Here is a 19,554-nt window from a genome sequence, read left to right on the forward strand (position 1 = left end):
TGTGTGCAACTCTGAGATCGATGGAATTACTCTTGATTTACATGGATGTAACGGATAGCAAAATCTGGATCATTGTGTACAATTTCTGTGTTCACAAATGTAAAACAGCCTTAATAAGCCCATCTGCCTACCTACATGGCAACATGGTGAATTATTCAGGAATATGTAGCACAATCAGAAAACAAATTTTACTGGTCTACAAATACATTGATTATGAAATTGTCCATAGGTCTTTCATCACTCTTATCTGCTGGTTATCTGGGTAGTAGGTATCAAATTTTTACAATATGACCTGTCACATTGTGTTGGCTGTTTTACATCATGCCCTGTTGTAGCACATCAGTGTGTAATAGGGTCCACTATAACACAGAGTAAATGTGTATGTATGTGTGTATATTTATGCCTGCTAAAAGGAACATACTTTGAAGATATCGGTCATTCCAGATGTACAAGGGTATACAAATCTTTGCTTTGTTTTACTTTTTAAAACTTGTAAGGAACTAATAGCTATAGCTCTGGTTTGAGACAGTATGTGCCTATGCTACACTTGTGTTAGCTTCCCAGAAACTGCTGGTCTACAACAATCTTGTTGTTTCTGTCATGGCTAGAGGCTGACAATTATAGGCCTTCATCCTGTATTGGCTTCTTGGCATTGTCAATGAGCTCCTCAAGGTTCCACCCATGTGGAGCTCATTGCAATATTGAGTAAGTTGAATGAAGTGACATGCGCAAACAGGGACTTAGATGAGACTGTGACATAATATCTGTTCACCTTAACAAACAAATTCTTATTTAGAGTGGGATTTTCCATGCTTCATCTCTGCCAAAACATTTTTGTTATGTTTGCGCAAAATCAGCTCAGTCATTTTGAGTTATAAAAGCTTGGAGGGTGGGGGAAGGAACACTTCCTCTCCCCACTCCTGTGCATTCTGAGAATATTTTTTTTATGTTGCACTCAGTTTTTAAAAAGGCTGAATCTATGAACTTTTTGTTTGGTATATGTCATTGAGTACTAAGGTTCAAGCCAATTTTGAAAAGAAATCAGTTCAGTAGTTTTATAAGTAGTATACAATGCACACATGTAAATCCTAATTTGGCTGTGAAAATATTTGTCTCATTGGTTAACCTGTATCCAACTGTTCCCCTCCCCCCCCCCCAAGGTTGACGGGATATTGTGCTTGGCTGACATTCTCACAGATAGTACCCATTCTGAAGCCACTCGTGCAGAAGCAGCAGCAGTAATAGCACAAATCACATCTCCACATCTCACTTTCACTCAGCATCTCAGCAGCTTTCTGGAAAATATGGAGGAAATTGTCACAGCACTTGTCAGTAAGTAGACAGGGTTTGTTTTAAGCCTTTCTTGTTAGATTTACTGGAAAAGGAAAAAGAAACTTATGTTGAAAGACAGACTTTCCTCCATTAGCAATGTTCTCTAAGGAGTATTTGCCTTTCTTGCCACTATAATGTTCCACAGTAGAAATCTATGTGGACTAGCTCAGTTGTTTAAATCCTGAAGTTGGAAATTTTTCAATAGTTCTAACATTCTTGACTTTTAGCCAAAGTTCAAATACAATTTATTTGTGGAAATAGTAGCCATTTGAGGCCTAAAAAGTGGGCCTGGTTATCATCTCACCTGCACTGGTGTAAATCAGGAGTAACAATACAGAAGTCAGTGGAGAGCTATCAGTGTAAAACTGGTGAAAGTGAGTGGAGAATCAAGCCCATTATCTTTTCTACAACTGTATGATACTTTATACAAAAATTACTGTATAGCTTGCTGTTTTTGTGCATTAAAAAGTGGCCTTTTCATTAGGATCTCAGTCCATGCTAAGGCAAGAGGTGGAATGTAGTGGTGACAAGTACAACGTAATGATGAAGACCAAAATGCATCCTCCAGTCAACAATGATATGCTACAGCACGTGATTGGGGTTTGCCTTTATCTGGGGTTAATGATAACATTCTTGTAAATTAAGAAGCTAGTATCATGGTCTGAGACATCATTCATATATGTATTTAGTCATTGGGTAGGTAGGGGAACCTTTAGTTTTTAATGCTGTTTTCTAGCCTCTTCCAGCACAAGAGTCTGCCAAATAAGTGCTTCCTCCACTCCCTCCATATTAGTGATATAAATACTTATTCATCTTTAACAATCCATAGTTACATACACTTACAGATACCAGAATCATCAGCTAACTGCATATGCAAGACCTGCAGAATAGATACATAGGTCTCTGCTCTATCCCACTGAGCTCAAGCAACCAGCTAGGCTAATGGACCTTTTATCTGCTACTGAAAAGTGACAACTTTTAAGCAGGTCTGTCACATTCCATACCTGGAAGTCATTGCAACTCTTTCACAAGAGCCTGTACATCATAATCTGTCCAAGTGGCTAGAATGAAACCACATCAGAATCACTCCATATTTTTAACAACTTTGATCTGTCCACCCAGCTGCCCAGGCATTCCACATTCACAAACACAGTACAGGTGAAATGATCATTACCACTGCCCAGATGTTGTAAATACAGAACACTCACAAATCTGGAGTCAACAGTCTGATTAGTACTGAATAAAATGTTTCAACCTGTGAATATAACTATTAACCATCAACTGTTACCCTGCAGACTGTCATCTTGCAATTTCCATTAATTAAAAGTAGGTCTACTGTGCCTACAGGCACCTCTGTGCTCCGATCCTCCCCTGCTGTGGCACACTATACTACACACCTCTCTTCTACCCAGCAGCCCTTTTGTAATGAGGTGGTGTTAGGCACTCTGAGGGGGGCTGCTTCTTGTGCCCAGTATGTCACCAACACCCAGTCTATTCCACCTCTAATTTACTCAATCCCAGTCTGAAATGGAGTTATAGGGCAACACCCAGGGATGCTCCAATCAGAACTGTTACAAATTCAACAAAGTCCAAGATGCAAGTAAACAGTCCATCACAAACATTGGCCTGTTGAGCAGCAGAAGCTGAAAGACACCTGTCCCTGGGGTTGGGATAATACGCCAGATGTGGAAAGTTATCCCAGATCTCAAATGTGGCAATCATACTGTCTTGTCCAATCCAGTGAGTACGAAACCTGCTAGACCTTATTTGATACTTTATACTGTTCAGTGTACTGTTCCAGACTGGGCCTCAGCATCGTGTCTGAAGATTAGAAGCCCATAGCGCGCTTGCCCTGGAACCCGTACACTGTGTGTTTGGGAGGGACAGGAAAGGAGGGGGGGATGCATGAGAGTGTGGGGACATATCTTCAAAGAACAAGATAATCCAGCTTTCTCAGCTGTCAATTTCCACTTTATACTCCATTTGTTGAGCTAACTTGCTACCCGCCAAGCAGTGTTTAAGCCCAGCAATCGTGGCCAGCCAGGAATATGCCAAAATGAATCAGTATTCCTCTGGGCAGAGTCACTGAGGAGAAGGCTATTCCCTTGATTGTCACCACCAAATCATCAGTTGATGATGCACCAAGCCTAAGCAATATAAGCTTTAGGAATAGAATGACTCAAATTTGGGAAAGCCTTTTCACCATCCAGTCATCAATTTCCTTGTAATATTTATAGCTGAGTAATTGAGTGACTCTCTCTTTGTATTTTTAATTTTTAAAACGCACTGAAATCAAATTGCTGGGTGACTCAGACCTAGTTAAAGTAAATGTGTACAGGAATTAAAAGGCACTTAGGAGGTTATGATGATAATTGCTGTGTCTGCAGCATTTTTTAAGAGGTCTGCAAAATTTAAAAATATGCAGGATAGTCTTAGATTATAAAAAAGTTTTAGAAACAGTAAGATAAATTGCAGAATTTTATTCTCATGGATCCATTAGTTTTACCCATCTGCTGATTGCATCTCATTTTGTTTAGGAATATAACATTTATCTTGAATAACATCCAATGGAGAAACTTAAGTGTGATAGCCTAGGTCACTAATTAAGTGAATGCTCCCAGAGACTTGTAGTCTAGATTTATCTTGCCATCTATACCTGCTTCAGTCCAGTCTGCAAAAACACAAGTGGAAATGTCTAATATTAATTTCAGAGGAATATTTAACTCGTATACAAACCTTTTCATGCTGGAGGAGTAAATGATTTATTTTAATTAAATTATTTTCTGCATTTCTAGAATTGTGCCAAGAGGCCTCAACTGGTGAAGTTTTCCTTCTGGCTTCAGCGGCACTTGCCAATATTACATTTTTTGACACAATGGCTTGTGAGATGTTGCTTCACTTGAATGCAATGAAAATTCTTCTAGCAGCTTGCGCTGACAAGCAGATAGTCGATACTCCATATTCTCGAGATCAGGTGAGTGGTTTCTGAATAAAATGTTATGTTTACACATGACTATAGCAGTTCCTGTTATAAAATGGCACAATAGTTTCAATTCTAATATCCAGTTCTTGATGTGTTCAAAACTTCATTTGGTCCCATATTTTCCATGCTTGGTTTCTGCCCAAATTTTTCTCTTTTTCCTCTCTCTGTGTAATTTGAACAATATTGAACAAAGTTATTTTGAACATGGCTTTATCAAAAATGGCTGAGGTTTTATATTTGAAAGCATGTATATGATCCTGACTGGGAAAAGGGGCCTTTGCTTGGTGTGAAAAACATGTGTTTTGATTTAAGAAAATTATGATTATTAGAAAATTTAATGCACAATAGAAAATCTCCATAAGCCTACAGGCCATCATTTAAACATAAATGCATAGCACATCTGTGTGCAGCTCTTTAAGGCTCAAATCCTTCAAGCACTTTTGTGCATGCTTGACTTTCTGCATGCATGTAGTCCTAATTACTCACCTACGTGAAGGTAAGCATGCATGTAAGTGTTTGTAGGATTGGGATGTAAAAGAGTTTACTAGTTCTACAGGCTGAATAAGTGCCTGATTCATATAATGGGCTTTGGATCAAGTCCTAACTGAGTAGCAAGTAGCTTAAACAAGTGAAGTAGTTTTTTTTTTCTTTTTCATTAAAGAAATCTAAGGAGTTAAATGCAAAGAAATGTGTTATGCATAATTAATCACAAAGAGCTCATATGTGCCCATGAGTCACTGGCCTGCATTAGGGTTGTTCCAGAAGGGTACTGCTTAAGTGAGAGCTGTAGTATGAATTCAGCCTCAATAAGATAAAGTACTTTTTAGAGCTCCCAATTTTCAGGGATGCACTCACTATTACTCATGTTAAGGGAGTGCAGAATTATATCCTGTTTTGAGCCTATCAGCTCTGCTAGCCAGTGTGGTAGAGGATGAGGCTCTAACCTCATCAGCTGTCTACCTTTTGTGGGCAATCTAGATACAGCAAAGGGCCGGATCCTCAGCCCCTGTTAAGTCAGTCTCCTTCATGCCACTGCAGCAGCACAAAGGTGACTTCAACCTGGCTAAAGACAGCAGCTCAGGATTGGGATGACATAGCCAGCCCTCTGCCCCCCAATGTTGTACTTGGGATGGGAGGGGCACAGCAGAAGCACAGTGTTCTCCAGTGACCCTGGCTGCTGGAGCGGCTCCAAAGTAGACATCATCTGATGCGGTAAGACAAGTGATCACTGAGGCTGCTCTGACTTGCACCTGTGGCCATTTTGCCATCACCAGAAAGAATTGAGAATGGTGGTGGAAAGGTGGTGTAAAATGTAAAAAGCCATAGATGTCCCTTCCCTACTCTGGCATGCCAAGCCCTGCTCTGGTGCCCCTGAGGATCTAGGCTGTGGTGTTTGGCTTTACTGTATGCCCATTATTTACTATATGTAATTTGTGTGCTCTCGCTCTTTCTTTCATATACTCTCTAATTATTTGTCCTATGTCTCCTCCTACCAGTGGGCACAAGTCTGCTCCCTTTGAATTCAGTGGTAAAGTCACTATTGACTTTGGGAGCCAGACTGGCCATTTCTTCATAGTAGCAGTGCGGCTGTTAAAAAATTAAATTACAATTACTGTGTTAGCCAATAAACCTGTTCCTATTCTCTTGCAACTTGCTAGCTTCCATTACAGGACATGTTAACAAAGTAACAGGAAACTTTTGAATGGCTGACCCTTGGAAAATGTGCAGGAGGTTAGACCACGTTGACCCATTTATCTTATTTGCGGTTGCAAGAAGGGCAGGGGTGTGAAGCAGCAATGCTCAAGGAGTATTGGTACATAGACTGGAAGGAGTAGGTGTCTGGGTTTTACAGTTATCCATTTGCTATGTAGCAGTAGGTTGTGTAACTGAAGATCATGCTGCTAGGACCTGTTACTATGTTGGTGCTGTTGATTTGCTGTTGATCTTATCTTAAAAAAAAAAGCATGGAATATGATCTTTTCAGTGTTAATCACTATAGGACTGGAGGCTTTATATTACAGTTACTTATGTTGCCTTTTGGATGTTGAGAATTTACTAGCTTCCCTCTATCAGAATGGGATGGGAATTTAGGGTTGTTGCAATGGGAATTTAGGGCTGGTTCGCCATTCCTCTGGGGACAACCCACAAAAGGATGGCTAAAGTGGAGGAAATTTCTGGAAGGTTCCCATGGTACAGTTTTCATTTCAGTTGTTCTGCTAGAGAGGATGGTGTTTGTGCCCACCCTTTTCCAGGCAACAGAGCCCGAAGGATCTATATGGGTTCAGGGGGATCAGTGGAAGACCCAGGCCATCTAATGGCCCTGTGACACGTATTGGCAGCTGTCCCTTGCTACATGCAGCCTTTAAGGAAGAGCTCAACCATGGCTTCTCAATAGGCATTTGTTTGACACAAGAGGTTATCTTATACTGGTGATGTTAGCAGTGTTGTAGGGAGTGGGATGTTTGTTCTGTGTATTATGGCAGTTTAATAGAATATGTTGCTTGGTTTTAATTTGTCATATGCCCAGATGCTGTGATGATGGGAATATAAACTTGTTGATGGCCAGTTTATATCCATTTGTTCTTAGGTATACATTGGCGCTTATCTTAAATAACTCCTCTCCCTCCCAGGTATTTATCCTTCAGATGTATTTATAGAGAGCAATTGCATCTCCCCTCAGCCTTCTTTTGTTTAGGCCAAACAAGCCAAACTCTTTGAGTTTCCTCTCTGAAGGTAGGTTTTCCATTCCTCAGATCATCCTAGTAGCCCTTCTTTGCACCTGTCCCAGTTTGAATTAATCTTTCTTAAACATGGGAGACCAGAACAGCACACAGTATTCCAAATGAGGTCTCACTAGTGCCTTATATAATGGTTCTAACACTTCCCTGTCTTAGAATCATAGAATATCAGGCTTGGAAGGGACCTCAGGAGGTCATCTAGTCCAACCCCCTGCTCAAAGTAGGACCAATCCCCAACTTAAAGAGCTGCACACAGATTTGCTATGCCTATGCATTTATGTTTAAATGATGGCCTGTAGCCCTAAGTAGATTTTCTATTGTGCATTAAATTTTCTAATAACCATAATTTTCTTAAATCAAAACACATGTTTTTCACACCAGGCAAAGGCCCCTTTTCCCAGGTCTTCACTCGCCTGATGCATCCTAGAACTGCATTAGCCTTTTTCATGGCTGCATCACATTGGCAGCTCATAATCATCTTGTGATCAACCAATATACCAAGATCTTTCTCCTCCTCTGTCGCTTCCAACTGTTGAGTCATCAGTTTATAGCAAAAATTCTTGTTATTCCCTTCGCACTTTGCACTATTAAATTTCATCCCATTTCTATTACTCCAGTTTTCAAGGTCGTCCAGATCATCTTGTATGATATTCCAGTCCTCCTTCATACTGGCAATGCCTCCCAATTTTGTGTCATCCGCAAATTTTATTAGCACACTCCCACTTTCTGTACCAAGCTCATTAATAAAAATGTTAAATAAGATTGGTCCCAAGACTGATCCCAGAGGAACTCCACTAGTAACTTCTCTCCAGCTTAACCATTCACCTTCCAGTATGACCCATTGTAGTTTCTCCTTTAACAGGTTCCTTTTCCAGCTTTCAATTCTCATATTAGTTCCCCTCTTCTCCAATTTAACTAATATGTTCCTGTATCAAATCCCTTACTGAAATCCAGGTAGATTCGATCAACTGCATTTCCTTTATCTAAAAATCAGTTCTCTTCTCAAAGGAGATCAAGTTGGTTTTGCATGATCTACCTTTTGTAAAGCCATGTTGTATTTTATCCCAATTACCATTTACTTCTGTGTCATTAACTACTTTCTCTTTCAAAATTTTGTTCCAAGACCTTGTATACAATTGAAGTCAAGTTAACAGGCCTGTAGTTTTCTGGAACACTTCCCCCTCTGCCCCCGGCCTTGCTTAAAAACAGATACTATATTAGCAATTCTCCAGTCATAGGGTCTGACCCCTGAGAGTCAGGAGCTCTGGATGCTATTCCCAGCTGTGCACAGACCTATGTCTTGGGCGAATCACTAACTCTTTGTGAACTTGGGCATGTCATGTATCTCACTGTACCTTAGTCTCCCCACCTATAAGACTGATCCAATGAAGTTAACATTATACCATTAAAATCACCCCCAATGACAAGAAGCTACATGGATACATTCTACTAAAGAATAGGATATTGAATTAAACTAGAGTGCCTAGAGAAATCACCTCCCTATATAAAATAACCTCCTTCTAGCAATAACTGAAAAATAACTTTTGAGTGTGAATGGTGAACTTGTGTGGATTAGTTCACAAACATCCCTGGGTTTATTGTTGTAAAATATCTATGCTGCCCACTCACACTGCTGGCCAATATTTCCTAGAGGAAACCAACTTGAGCATCACTCCTCTTAATAATAAATAAGATTGTCTTCCATTTTAGAGGGGCATGGATAACTTCCAGGATGATAGAATATCTTTAGATCATTTTGTGCCATTAGAAAACACTTTGTAAGTGAAGGGCCCCAGATCTTTGCAGGTATAAACCTAGGTAACTCATGTAGGTAAGAAGTCACCTACATATACCTTTGCATATTCAGTTTAAAGTATTAAGAAGCACAAAACAGGTCTCCACTCCTGTCTCATAAGAAAGCTCCATAGATCAAAAAACCGCATTTTCCCACAACTATCAGGGGATGCCAAGAAGAAACCATTTCCTGGGACCCAAAGGACTGGTTCACAGGTATCCAGTCAGGAGCTATGCAGAAGTTGATCCATCCCACCACTCACAACAAAATTCCCTCTTTCTCTCATCCCAAAACTAGAAGCAGGGTAAAGCATTACATTAAGAAGGAGAAAGAAAACTACTGCACCTCTCCAGTAAGAACAAGAGAGATTGTATGCATTAGCGTCTACCTTTTCATTAAGAACAGTTATAAAATTGGCATTGGTGTTACTAAAAAGTCATCGGTATCTGTATTAAGTATCAAGTTTCTTCATGTTCAGGGACCTCAACCTCCTCCTGTCAGAGAAAGCTGGTACTCTGCTGCATTTGTGGAATGTATGCATCATGCTGCCTTCATGAATCTTTAGCACTGTCAGATACAGGAAGGTGTAATTGAAACTTTTGTGGCTCAGGGACTCCTTTCATTCCGTACATGGGGAGAAAAATATAAAATAAAATCTGTTCCTTCTGAATTCCCACTTGTCTTGTCTCCTCAGTGATACTAGCATTCTCACCTTACCCGTGAAGTTGTGGAACTACAGTCTAACAGCTTTTGGTCTTTCGTTATCCAGGGGGACAAAGACTTAATGTGCAGTGAACCATCAATTTTAAAGCAGTTATGTTTGCATTCCTGGTTTAATACCTCAGTAAGCCGTGTTCCCCAAATGTTTATGGGATGGGGGAGGGCCTTTGACTCAGTCCTGGAGACCCATAGTTAATTAGCTGTTCCTCCTTTTTTCCACATAATCCTGATGTTTTCCCATTTTTGCAGCTCCTTGCTGGAGACGTTGCAGGCTTTGATGAAATCATAGCCTCTCTTCCTCTAGTTTCTAGATCATTTTTTCTGCCTCCTCCACCACTCACTCAGGGCATTTATTAAGCTTTCCTGTTGTGTTGCCCTTAGGGGTAAACCCCCTCCCCCAGTAATTTTAGGGTCAAAAGTAGAGGAGAGGCAGATGTTACATTTTGATCAAGGCCTGTAGGATGAGGTTTTCAAAGGGGTCTAAGAGTTAAGTGCCTAGCTCCCAATGAAAGCCAGTAGGAGTTGAGTGCCTAACTCAATTAGGATCCCTTGAAAATCCCACCCTTTATTACTGCATCAGAAATTCTTTTTTATAATCAGAGCTTCTTGAATATCAGCTGGTTCATTCTTCCTGAAGACTCCTTATCTAGGTTCTGCTCAGTATCATCAGGTAGGTGGCTTACCAGCTTTTTCTCAAGCTGCTGACCAGATGGCCTCGTACTTGGAAGCCAGCATGGGTCCATGGATATGTTTGCCTGAGAATTATTAAGAACAGGGGACTTGAGGTGGAGGAATTTGGGCAATGAAGCACTGTACTCCGTATTTGGTGTCCTTCCACTTCAGTTTGACAGGACTATGTCAAAAATCGTGCAGGGAGAACAAGATAAAATGGTGCAGGGGGAATGGAGGCCATGAAGACTTTATCTCCACCCTAAGGCTTTGGTGCTGCTGGCAGAGAAAAGGTGGGGGCAAGAAACAAAGGTCTCCCCCTGCCCTTGCTGCCTCTGATGGTGTGGTGTCTTATTGGGGTCCTAGCTGAGACAGGAGAAAAGATCCCCTGCCCTGCTGCATCACAACCACTAGTGCAGTGTCTCTGCTAGAGAAGGACCAGGGGTAGGAAGGAAGAGCTCCTGCCCTACTTGAGACATCCATGTTTTAACATTTTGGGCTAAGTCACTTGCTCAGTGTCACACAGCCAGCTAGTAGCATAGTAAGGAACAGAAACCAGGTCTCCTAACTCTCCCAGGCTGTATTCAGTCCAGCAGACCATAGCTTCCCCCCCCATTCCTTTTATGATCAAAAGCAGGGAGGTGATCAATCCTTCTGACAAAATTAAAGTCTATGTTTAAGCATATGATCAGCCACGTTCTCTCTGAATGCCAATATCCTGTCATACACTGTGCATAAGTACTTGGTAGTATGCACCTACCCTTGTACACTGGGGTGGTAAAAGTTATGTACCGAAGATCTCTTAAACGCTTTCTGTTAATGAGAGGCTACATAAAAATTACAGCTAGATCTGAACTTTCTTGCTTTTATGACTTTTGGTTTTTGATGTCCCATTTTCTACTACTGCTTAGTACTTCACACAGCCTATCTGTGGTTAAAAGTTCCTTTACCCAGAGTAGTCCAAATATGTTCTGTGACTGGATAATATAATACACTAAACATTCTGGCATGACACTGTCACTTATACTAGTGACAGGACTCACATTAAGAAAACGAATTCATATGCCTTGCTGCATAGTGAGTGGTGAGGTAATCTCTGGTGTCTAATAACAAAGAAAAATATGATAAATTATGGTAATTAAATTCCACAAAATACTTAGGAAATTAAACAAGAAGCAATGGTTGCCAATAATAGATATAAAAATAAGAGCAAGGCCACAAGTCAGGGGAACTCTAGCAATGCCATTATATTACTTGTATCCTAATTAGTTTTCTCTAAGAGACCATAATAACTTCCCCGCAGGAGCTACCCCCCTTTTTTTAAATACACCCTCTCATCTCTGCACTTCCGTGCCAAATTAGGTTATTTGAACATTGGAAAAAGAGGCAGATAACTATGTTTTGACACTCCATGAGAAACTTATGTAAGAATATAATTGTGTGTGAAAATCAGCTTTGACAAGCATAGTGGAGTCAAAATAATGGAGACATAAACTCCAGGGCTCCTTTCTCAGTCCTTTCTCAGCCAAAATGATCATTATGTCGAGCCTTTGGTCCAGTACTTGGGAGTTAGAAGCATGCAAGACAGGCAGCATGTTGCAGTGGATAAGGCACCAGACAGAATCAGAAGACCTGGGGCAAAATCCTGGCCCCATTGAAATCAATCACAAAACTTCCATTGACTTCACTAGGGCCAGAATTTCAGCCCTGGGATCTATTCCTGACTCTGCCATTTATTTGATGTCACCTTGGGCTAATAATTTAACTTCTCTGTGCTTTTCTTTCACCATCTGTAAAGTGGGGCAAACAGTATTTACTCATTGATGTATAGCATCTATGGATGGAAAATGCTATATGATTGTTGCAGTTTTTATTTATTATTACTGCATGCTGACTCTGCCCTTGCCTGCCACGTTGTCAGCTGATGCAGAAAGTGCAGCTACTTGTCTGCTATAGAAACTGGAAATGATAAAGATAGGCTATGGGTTTTAGAGTAGTTATAAATTTGTAAGACCGAAAACAATGCAGACACAAATACGTAAGAGTATTCTTCCTTCTGGTTCTCTTCAGTCTGGCAGGAAACAATAAAAATAGATTTCAAACAATATAATAGATGTCAAACTGCTGCGGAGTTTTGATATTTCACGGCACCTTTTCCCTCTAAATAAATATCACAACATATGGCTAGGTGGTGACCTCAGGCACTGCTGTCAGCACCAGGTGCTGTATAAACTCTGCAAATTCCCTAGTCCCTCCCTGAGTCACAATTCCACTCCTGCATTTTTCTTGCTCCCAGCAGAGTAGTAATTTACTGCTGGTATAGACACCAATAAATTATTACTCCCACTCACTCAGCTACTCTGGCCAGCAATTGAGAGGCTTGGCTCTGCCCGCGCTCCATTCCCCTGCCCACCTTCTCCAGGGAGGGAGTAAGCATGCACGCACCATGCTTACTTCTAGTCACTCAGACGAAAAGTCCAGGTAGCCTAGGTAGGCAAGTAAGGGGGATTTCTACACCTGTACACTGTCTTCCAGTCCTAGTTACAGGCTAGTCCTGTGTCATTTAATTCTTTAAAATATTGATATCGTGTGTGGAAGAATATGAGTAAATAGAAGTATTCAGTGTCTCCTTTACTCCAGAGGTCAGATGTTTATTTTGTCTCAACCCCTCATGCTGAATTTTATGGTTCCCAGAAGAATTCCTCTTGCATCTCCCTGAGACCATCTGCCACAACATCTCCTGTCTCCAACTGCTGCTGTGACATTGCCCGTTACTAACCAGTAAGATAGTAGAAAGAAAATGACCATCATACACACAGCTGGGTGCTGCTGCCAGACCTAAAAGAACAGGGAAGAAGGGAAAGGGATCCCCATCCTATGTTGTGTCCTGAATACCAAACATGTGGTGCTGGTTCATATAGTATTGAATCTTCTTCCTTCATATAGTACCAGAGGAAGTTCACTCCTGTTCTTTAGAGGTTTCTTAGGACACTTGATGCACCTCTTAATTGTCTAAAAGGTCTTGCTCCATAAGTCTGATCTCTGCTGTCAGCCTATGAGGGGGGGGGGGGGAAAGCTCTCCATTTGCTGCCTCCAGGTAGGTTGATTTTGCTTTGATGTTTTTAATTTACATACGGAAATAAAGAAATCTAATAAACTCCATATTGCTTCTTGCAAGTGGCCAGACATGCCTTTATCTCTGCAGACGGGTGTCTGGAACTTTGCAAACTCTCTCTGGCTTATCTTTATTTGATTCATTTAAGTGAAACAATATGCACACTCATAATGTGTAGCAGAAATTAATTTTACTTAGCGATGAATCAGCCTTAAAGGAGTAATTAACTAAGAAGATTAGCAGTTCCATATTGATCTTCTTTGCCACTCAGTTTAATGATTTGGTCATTTTCATTTTGAGCTTGAATTTTTCTACTTATATCAGCAGTATCAGTAAAAGTTTATGAAACATGGTGACCTTAGTAACAACAAAGATCATGCCTCTCACCTCTACAGGGCAAGACCGACAAAATGAGGATACTGATCATTGAAGAGCAGGTCACAACTGTGAGGATATCCTTTATTCCACTGGGTCCCGAAATGTACCTATATTGCCCTCTAATGCCTGTCCATTCTCCTTCTATTTCTTCATCTTTCCCTTGCTAGCATCTTCACTGTTTCTGATAGCTGGAATTTCTTGGCAGCAGAACTGTCCCGTAACTGCTGATAGTCGGGGGGCAGAGAGAGGGCAGCGGTTTCAGCAGATGTTACTGAGATGCTCAGTCTATGTGAGCATGCTTAGTAAAAGCCAAACAGCAGCTCTGTGGGGCACCTGACCGCGCGTGTCCCACACATCACCTCCGCTAGGTAGCCTTTAGTCTCCATTGTGGACTGAGTTTTCCCAAACAGTAAACAAACCTTCTGGCTATTTATTCCTTTTGACACACTTTGGGTTTACAATGAGGACATTCACTTTTCATTGCCTTTTTAGACTGTAAATGAATTTTTAATCTGGTCCTAGCTATAACGCAAATACTGTTTGGTACCTTTGTTCACTATTAGTTAAACATGCTAATAAATCAACATTTGTTATTTAAAACAAGACACATTATCATAGTCTTTTGTGGTTACGGTCTCCTTGCAATATAATTTCTTCAAGCTGATACTTCTCCATTCAAGATATCTGATGAAAATTTCTTTAAAGACCCTTAACTAACTTTATAGTTTCTTCAAATTTCAGTCAATCTTTTCTTCACAGAAGATTGATTTCCCAGAAGTGTTTTATTTCTGTAATGTACCACTGTCTCTAAGAAAACATGATTTAACATCATTCCATATTTCAGTGTCAACCAGACCACAAAAAAGACAAAAAGGGGAGTTCATCTTTTACAAATTCAGTCGGAGTTTGTGGTTGGTTAGGCTATTCTTTTTGGGGGGCTAAAAACTCCTCTGTTTTGAAAGCAGAAAGCAGTTTTTGTTTACTGTCAGATGACATAATCTGTAATGTTACAAATGCTGCAAATTATTAATATTAAAACTAAAAAATGTAGGCGAAATATCTGTCTAGCTGGTTCTTATATCTATCTGTGAGGTTCTTGTAAATGTAGATGGTTTCTATTAGATCAGTGGTTCCCAAACTTCAACAACCTGTGAACCCCTTTCACTAAAATGTCAAGTCTCGCGAACCCCCTCCTAAAAATGAATATTTCCAGGGATTTTCTCCTTTATCTGAGTATAAATTATAAAAGCAGTGATCTGGGAAATATAAAATTTGTTTTTATGACATGCATATTACACACTATTTATTATTTATTATTATTTATCATTACAGTATTTTTATTACATTATGAAAATGGCGACACTCTTCCAATATCTCACTTTCGTAGCTTGTATCACTTTGAATAAGGCTGTTATAAGACAAGGCTTCTATGTTTCATCAAGGATGTGAAACATCATGAAGGTATTTAAGAAGCCAACTCAAAGAGTTCCTCCTACACAAGCATTCAGGTCTTGAGCAGTCCAGGCAAACAATGCACATTACAACAAAGCTTAAACTTGTTCTTCATAATAATTAAAAAAACAACACAATACTAGCTGCCTATTTAATTTTAAAAACAGCAAAAAATATCCAATTCCCTTTCCATTTCTTATAAGGAGTCTTGAAGTTTAAATCTCCTCTGTGTGATAGATCTGCTTGCTTTGATCTGCTTAGCTCGTGGAAGTCCAGTGAGTCTGGGCTGCTGGCCCCGTGCTGCCCGGGGTCCCTAGGGACAGCTCTGTCCACCATTAGGGAATTTTTTTCCAAGAACCCCCTGTAACATTTTGCAAACCCCCAGGGGTTCACGAACCCTGGTTTGGGAACCACTGTATTAGATTTTGTATATGCGCTGTGAGATATTGAGAGGTGAATTTTATAAATCCATAAGACTAATGTGATGTGGCAACAATTGTAAAGATATGAAACATATATTTATTATTAAGCTATGTAAGATTTAAAGAGAAGAGACTTCCCATAGAGTTTTAAAAATACATTGCAGACCTCCTAAGTCACTAATACATTTGTTTAGAGCCTGTTTTTTTCAGTGGTGCTAAGCACCCAGAGTTCTGAGTGCTCAGCATCTCTGAAAATTAGCTTTTAGGCCTCAATTTAGCAAAGCATTAACTCACATAACCTTAAGCATGTGAGGAATCCCATTGGCGTCAATGGAACTATTCCTGTACCTAAGTGCTTTGGATCAGGACCTTTAAGGGAAGTGCTTAAAGTTCTAGTCTGAAAGGTGTCTCTGTAAAAGTGGCATGGTGGGTCTCCATGTTCATTATGTCTCACTGATTCTGTGATTGTCATTGTGCTGTAGACCACACCATTATAATTTCACGATAACAAGTAAAATTTTGATTCCCCTGCACCAAGGCATAGCCCCATAGTATTAGAACTAAATGAGAATCTCATTCAGTAGTTGATAGCCTGTGACACATACTTGAACAACTCTTATTTCATGTAGTGGTACAAATACTTGCTGATCAGTTTATCTATCAGTCTGATCTGTATTTCTAGGGTGCCCATCACCATTATGTCTGTGTGAAGTAATTGTTAAATGATCCCTAAAGTTAATGACTGTATCAGTATTTTGAGACAATATCTTGAGGTGGAGGCTCACATAGCTTCCTGTTGCCTGCCACTGTGATTCTGAGCTAAAGTAAAGTGTTTCAGCTGTTGAAGCTGAGGTATGCATAGCAAATACAACAGGGGGAAATACATCAGAAGAGACACTATAAAGACTGCATTTTTGACCAAAGAGAGACTGTTAATAAATGCAAAGAACAATACAATATGAACAGTAGTTAACGGCACATGTGGATTACTTGCTGTTCTTACCTCAATATTTTAACTGTTTAAATTGGTTTTAAGGAAAAAAAAGCACCCGAAGGTCTTTATTCAATTTGTAGACTAATGGCTTCCAAATTTCATTTTGAAACATGAAGCTGCTTTTGATTTATAGGAGCATCAAAAAGAATCTTAAACCACAAAACCTGTTTCTCTTTCTTTTTTCCCCTTTTCTTTATTTCTTTTCTTTTCTTTCTACTTCTAGAACTTAAAAATGGCAGAACTGATTTAAATCAAATTTGGCCTGAAATACTAAGTTGCCAGGTGAAGTCAAGTTTCTTTCTGAACTATGAGCCCTTCAGAAATAGTTTCCAATCAAAATTAGTGATAGATGGATGTAAAAAGCTTCAGAGGTTTGGATAATCTTCCAGAAGCTGGGATGCTTATTCAGATTCTTCTTGTGCTTATCCCAGTCTGTTCCATTTGAAAAGCTGGAAATCACCTGAGAGAGGGTCTCTAGAAATTTCCAGAAATTCCTAGTGTAGGTAGCATTGCTACAGCATGGAAATAGCCTTTCTCAGGGTATTTTAGTACTTCTGCTTCCAGCCCAAACCAGGCAATTCAGAGGTGTGTTTGAAAATCCCAAAGCAGGGTAACCCATTGGCTTCAAACCTCACTTTTTTTTTTTTTTTGGTTCAGTTCTAGTTTGACTTGATTCTTATCTTATCCGAGCTACTTTGCCCATCCCTAAATCTGAGCATGTACTGTAACTGCTACTACTCATTAAAATACCAACTACTGATAAGAAAGAAACAAATATGATTTGCATCATGTGTAGGTACAATGGTAATGAGAATCCTAGCGTTTGGATACTCGAATACTTCTAAGGAATTGATGAAGTGTGAAGTTGGCTGAAATTTAGGAATTGAGGAGCAGGTCTTGGGCCCAGTGGAGATGTGGCTGTAAACCACCTTTCCCTTTCCCTGATCCTGCTCTCTGGGTGCCACTTCACACTCCCCAGCGTAATTTAGAGCCTCATAGGGAACAGGAAGTATCATTTTAAGAGATTTGTCTTAAATCCTCTCCCCAGACGCTTACCCAATCTATGATTTATTGTTGTGGCTAGTACTTTGTGGGCAATGTAGTGCAATTGTTACATGCTTATTGAAGCAACAGAGAGTCCTGTGGCACCTTTAAGACTAACAGATGTATTGGAGCATGTCACATGCATCTGACGAAGTGGGCATTCACCCACGAAAGCTCATGCTCCAATACATCTGTTAGTCTTAAAGGTGCCACAGGACTCTCTGTTGCTTTTTACAGATCCAGACTAACACGGCTACCCCTCTGATGCTTATTGAAGAATGTCAGATACCTGTTTACACTGGGTAGAGCGTTACTGGGAGCTAGATGGTTGTTCTTGATATCAGCCCTCCACTGCTGTAATGGTGATATGCTATAAAACCACAAAAATTCTGAGCAAAGATAAATTCCACTTGAAATCCTTAAGTTACTTTTCAAATATCCAAAAACTGCTGCTGATTTTCTCTCTACCAGGAAGTATATAAATAATTCATTTTTTTCCTGCTATTCTATGGAAGATGAGTTGGTTTTCCCAACAGTGAGAGAATTTGATACAGAATAATGGTTCCTGAGCCAATGAGAGAGAGTATTGGTCTTTTTTTTTCCTGTTCTTTTTAGTTCTTTTTATTGTGTTTTGCTCTAAAATCCATACTATGGCAAGTGTACTCTTGGTGATCTATTAAAAATTCAGATAACATTTTTAGCTGCTGCAGCAATGATTGTGAAGATGTGTTTTTGCATGTATGTGTTGCACCCATCACTAAAAATTTAACTTGTATCTATAGTAAGGGGGTGAGGGGGATTGAGGGGGAAAGACAAGCGTCTTGGGTGCTGGATTACCTGAAGTTTATGCAAAACACAACCCAGTTACTTTGGTCTGGAAATGAATGTAGATTTGTCTAAGGACTTGAGTGTACATCTTTAGTCACCAAAGAACGACTTACTGGGAAGTGATAATGCAAGCTCTCACACTCTGCTCCACCAATATGCCCCAGCCTTTATCTGGAAGGCCCACAACTAGGAGTTGAGATGGTTTTCTTTCCCTGCATATTCATGGCCTCTTTGCAGAGAATGCTAATGCTAATAAGGGTATTGTTGCTATCAATTGTGGTAGAGGATTTGTTGATGCAGCTGCCTTTTCATGAACTCAGCATAGACCACTGGATAGCCATTAAAAACAAACAAAAAAACATAAATGGAGATATCCCATCTCCTAGAACTTGAAGGGACCTTGAAAGGTCATTGAGTCCAGCCCCCTGCCTTCACTAGCAGGACCAAGTACTGATTTTGCCCCAAATCCCTAAGTGGCCCCCGCAAGGATTGAACTCACAACCCCGGGTTTAGCAGGCCAATGCTCAAACCACTGAGCTATCCCTCCCCCCAATTACATTGTTACATTGGGTAGTAACAGCTTCCAGTCACAACAGCACTGGACTGGATTTTAACTGGTGACTCTGAGGTGAAATGGTGCATCTATTCCATTATCAATCCTTTGATTCTGTGAGTGATTCGGTTCCTCCTATCGAGAGAGTCCAAAAAAGGTTCAGAGAAATGTGGCTTCCTCTAGACATGGGAGTATTCTAAGGCCAATGAGCAAACAGTGTATTTTGTGGCCACTAACCTTCCCTGACACCTTATGGTTGAGGTTGCTATGTTTATTGACAGCTTTCCTAGAGATATTATGTCTAGGAATTACACTGCAGTACTGGAAATCCTGATTGGCTTGAGCTGTGACTTTCCCAATGGTCCTATAGATCTTGAGCACTGGCAGATAGTGAGAATGCGGTCTGTGTTCCGTTTTCATAGGTCTCCTAATCTTGTACTGTCCTATGACACAGAATTCATTGGTTGCTAAAGGATCCAGACAAATTTCAGATTTGCAGCAAAGGAGATTTAGGTTAGATATTAGAAAAAA

General features: G+C 40.1%; 1 protein-coding gene across 1 annotated transcript in view; it reads left to right on the forward strand.

Moving 5' to 3' along the window:
• INSC (INSC spindle orientation adaptor protein) overlaps nucleotides 1-19,554 on the forward strand; it is a 150,861-nt gene that overhangs the window by 115,905 nt on the left and 15,402 nt on the right. Inside the window, exons 7-8 of the mRNA XM_065402628.1 lie at nucleotides 1,161-1,332; nucleotides 4,128-4,306. Coding sequence (XP_065258700.1) covers nucleotides 1,161-1,332; nucleotides 4,128-4,306 — 351 coding nt within the window. The remainder of the gene's footprint in view (nucleotides 1-1,160; nucleotides 1,333-4,127; nucleotides 4,307-19,554) is intronic.

The sequence above is a fragment of the Emys orbicularis genome, chromosome 4 (assembly GCF_028017835.1).
Source record: "Emys orbicularis isolate rEmyOrb1 chromosome 4, rEmyOrb1.hap1, whole genome shotgun sequence".
Taxonomy (NCBI): domain Eukaryota; kingdom Metazoa; phylum Chordata; order Testudines; family Emydidae; genus Emys; species Emys orbicularis.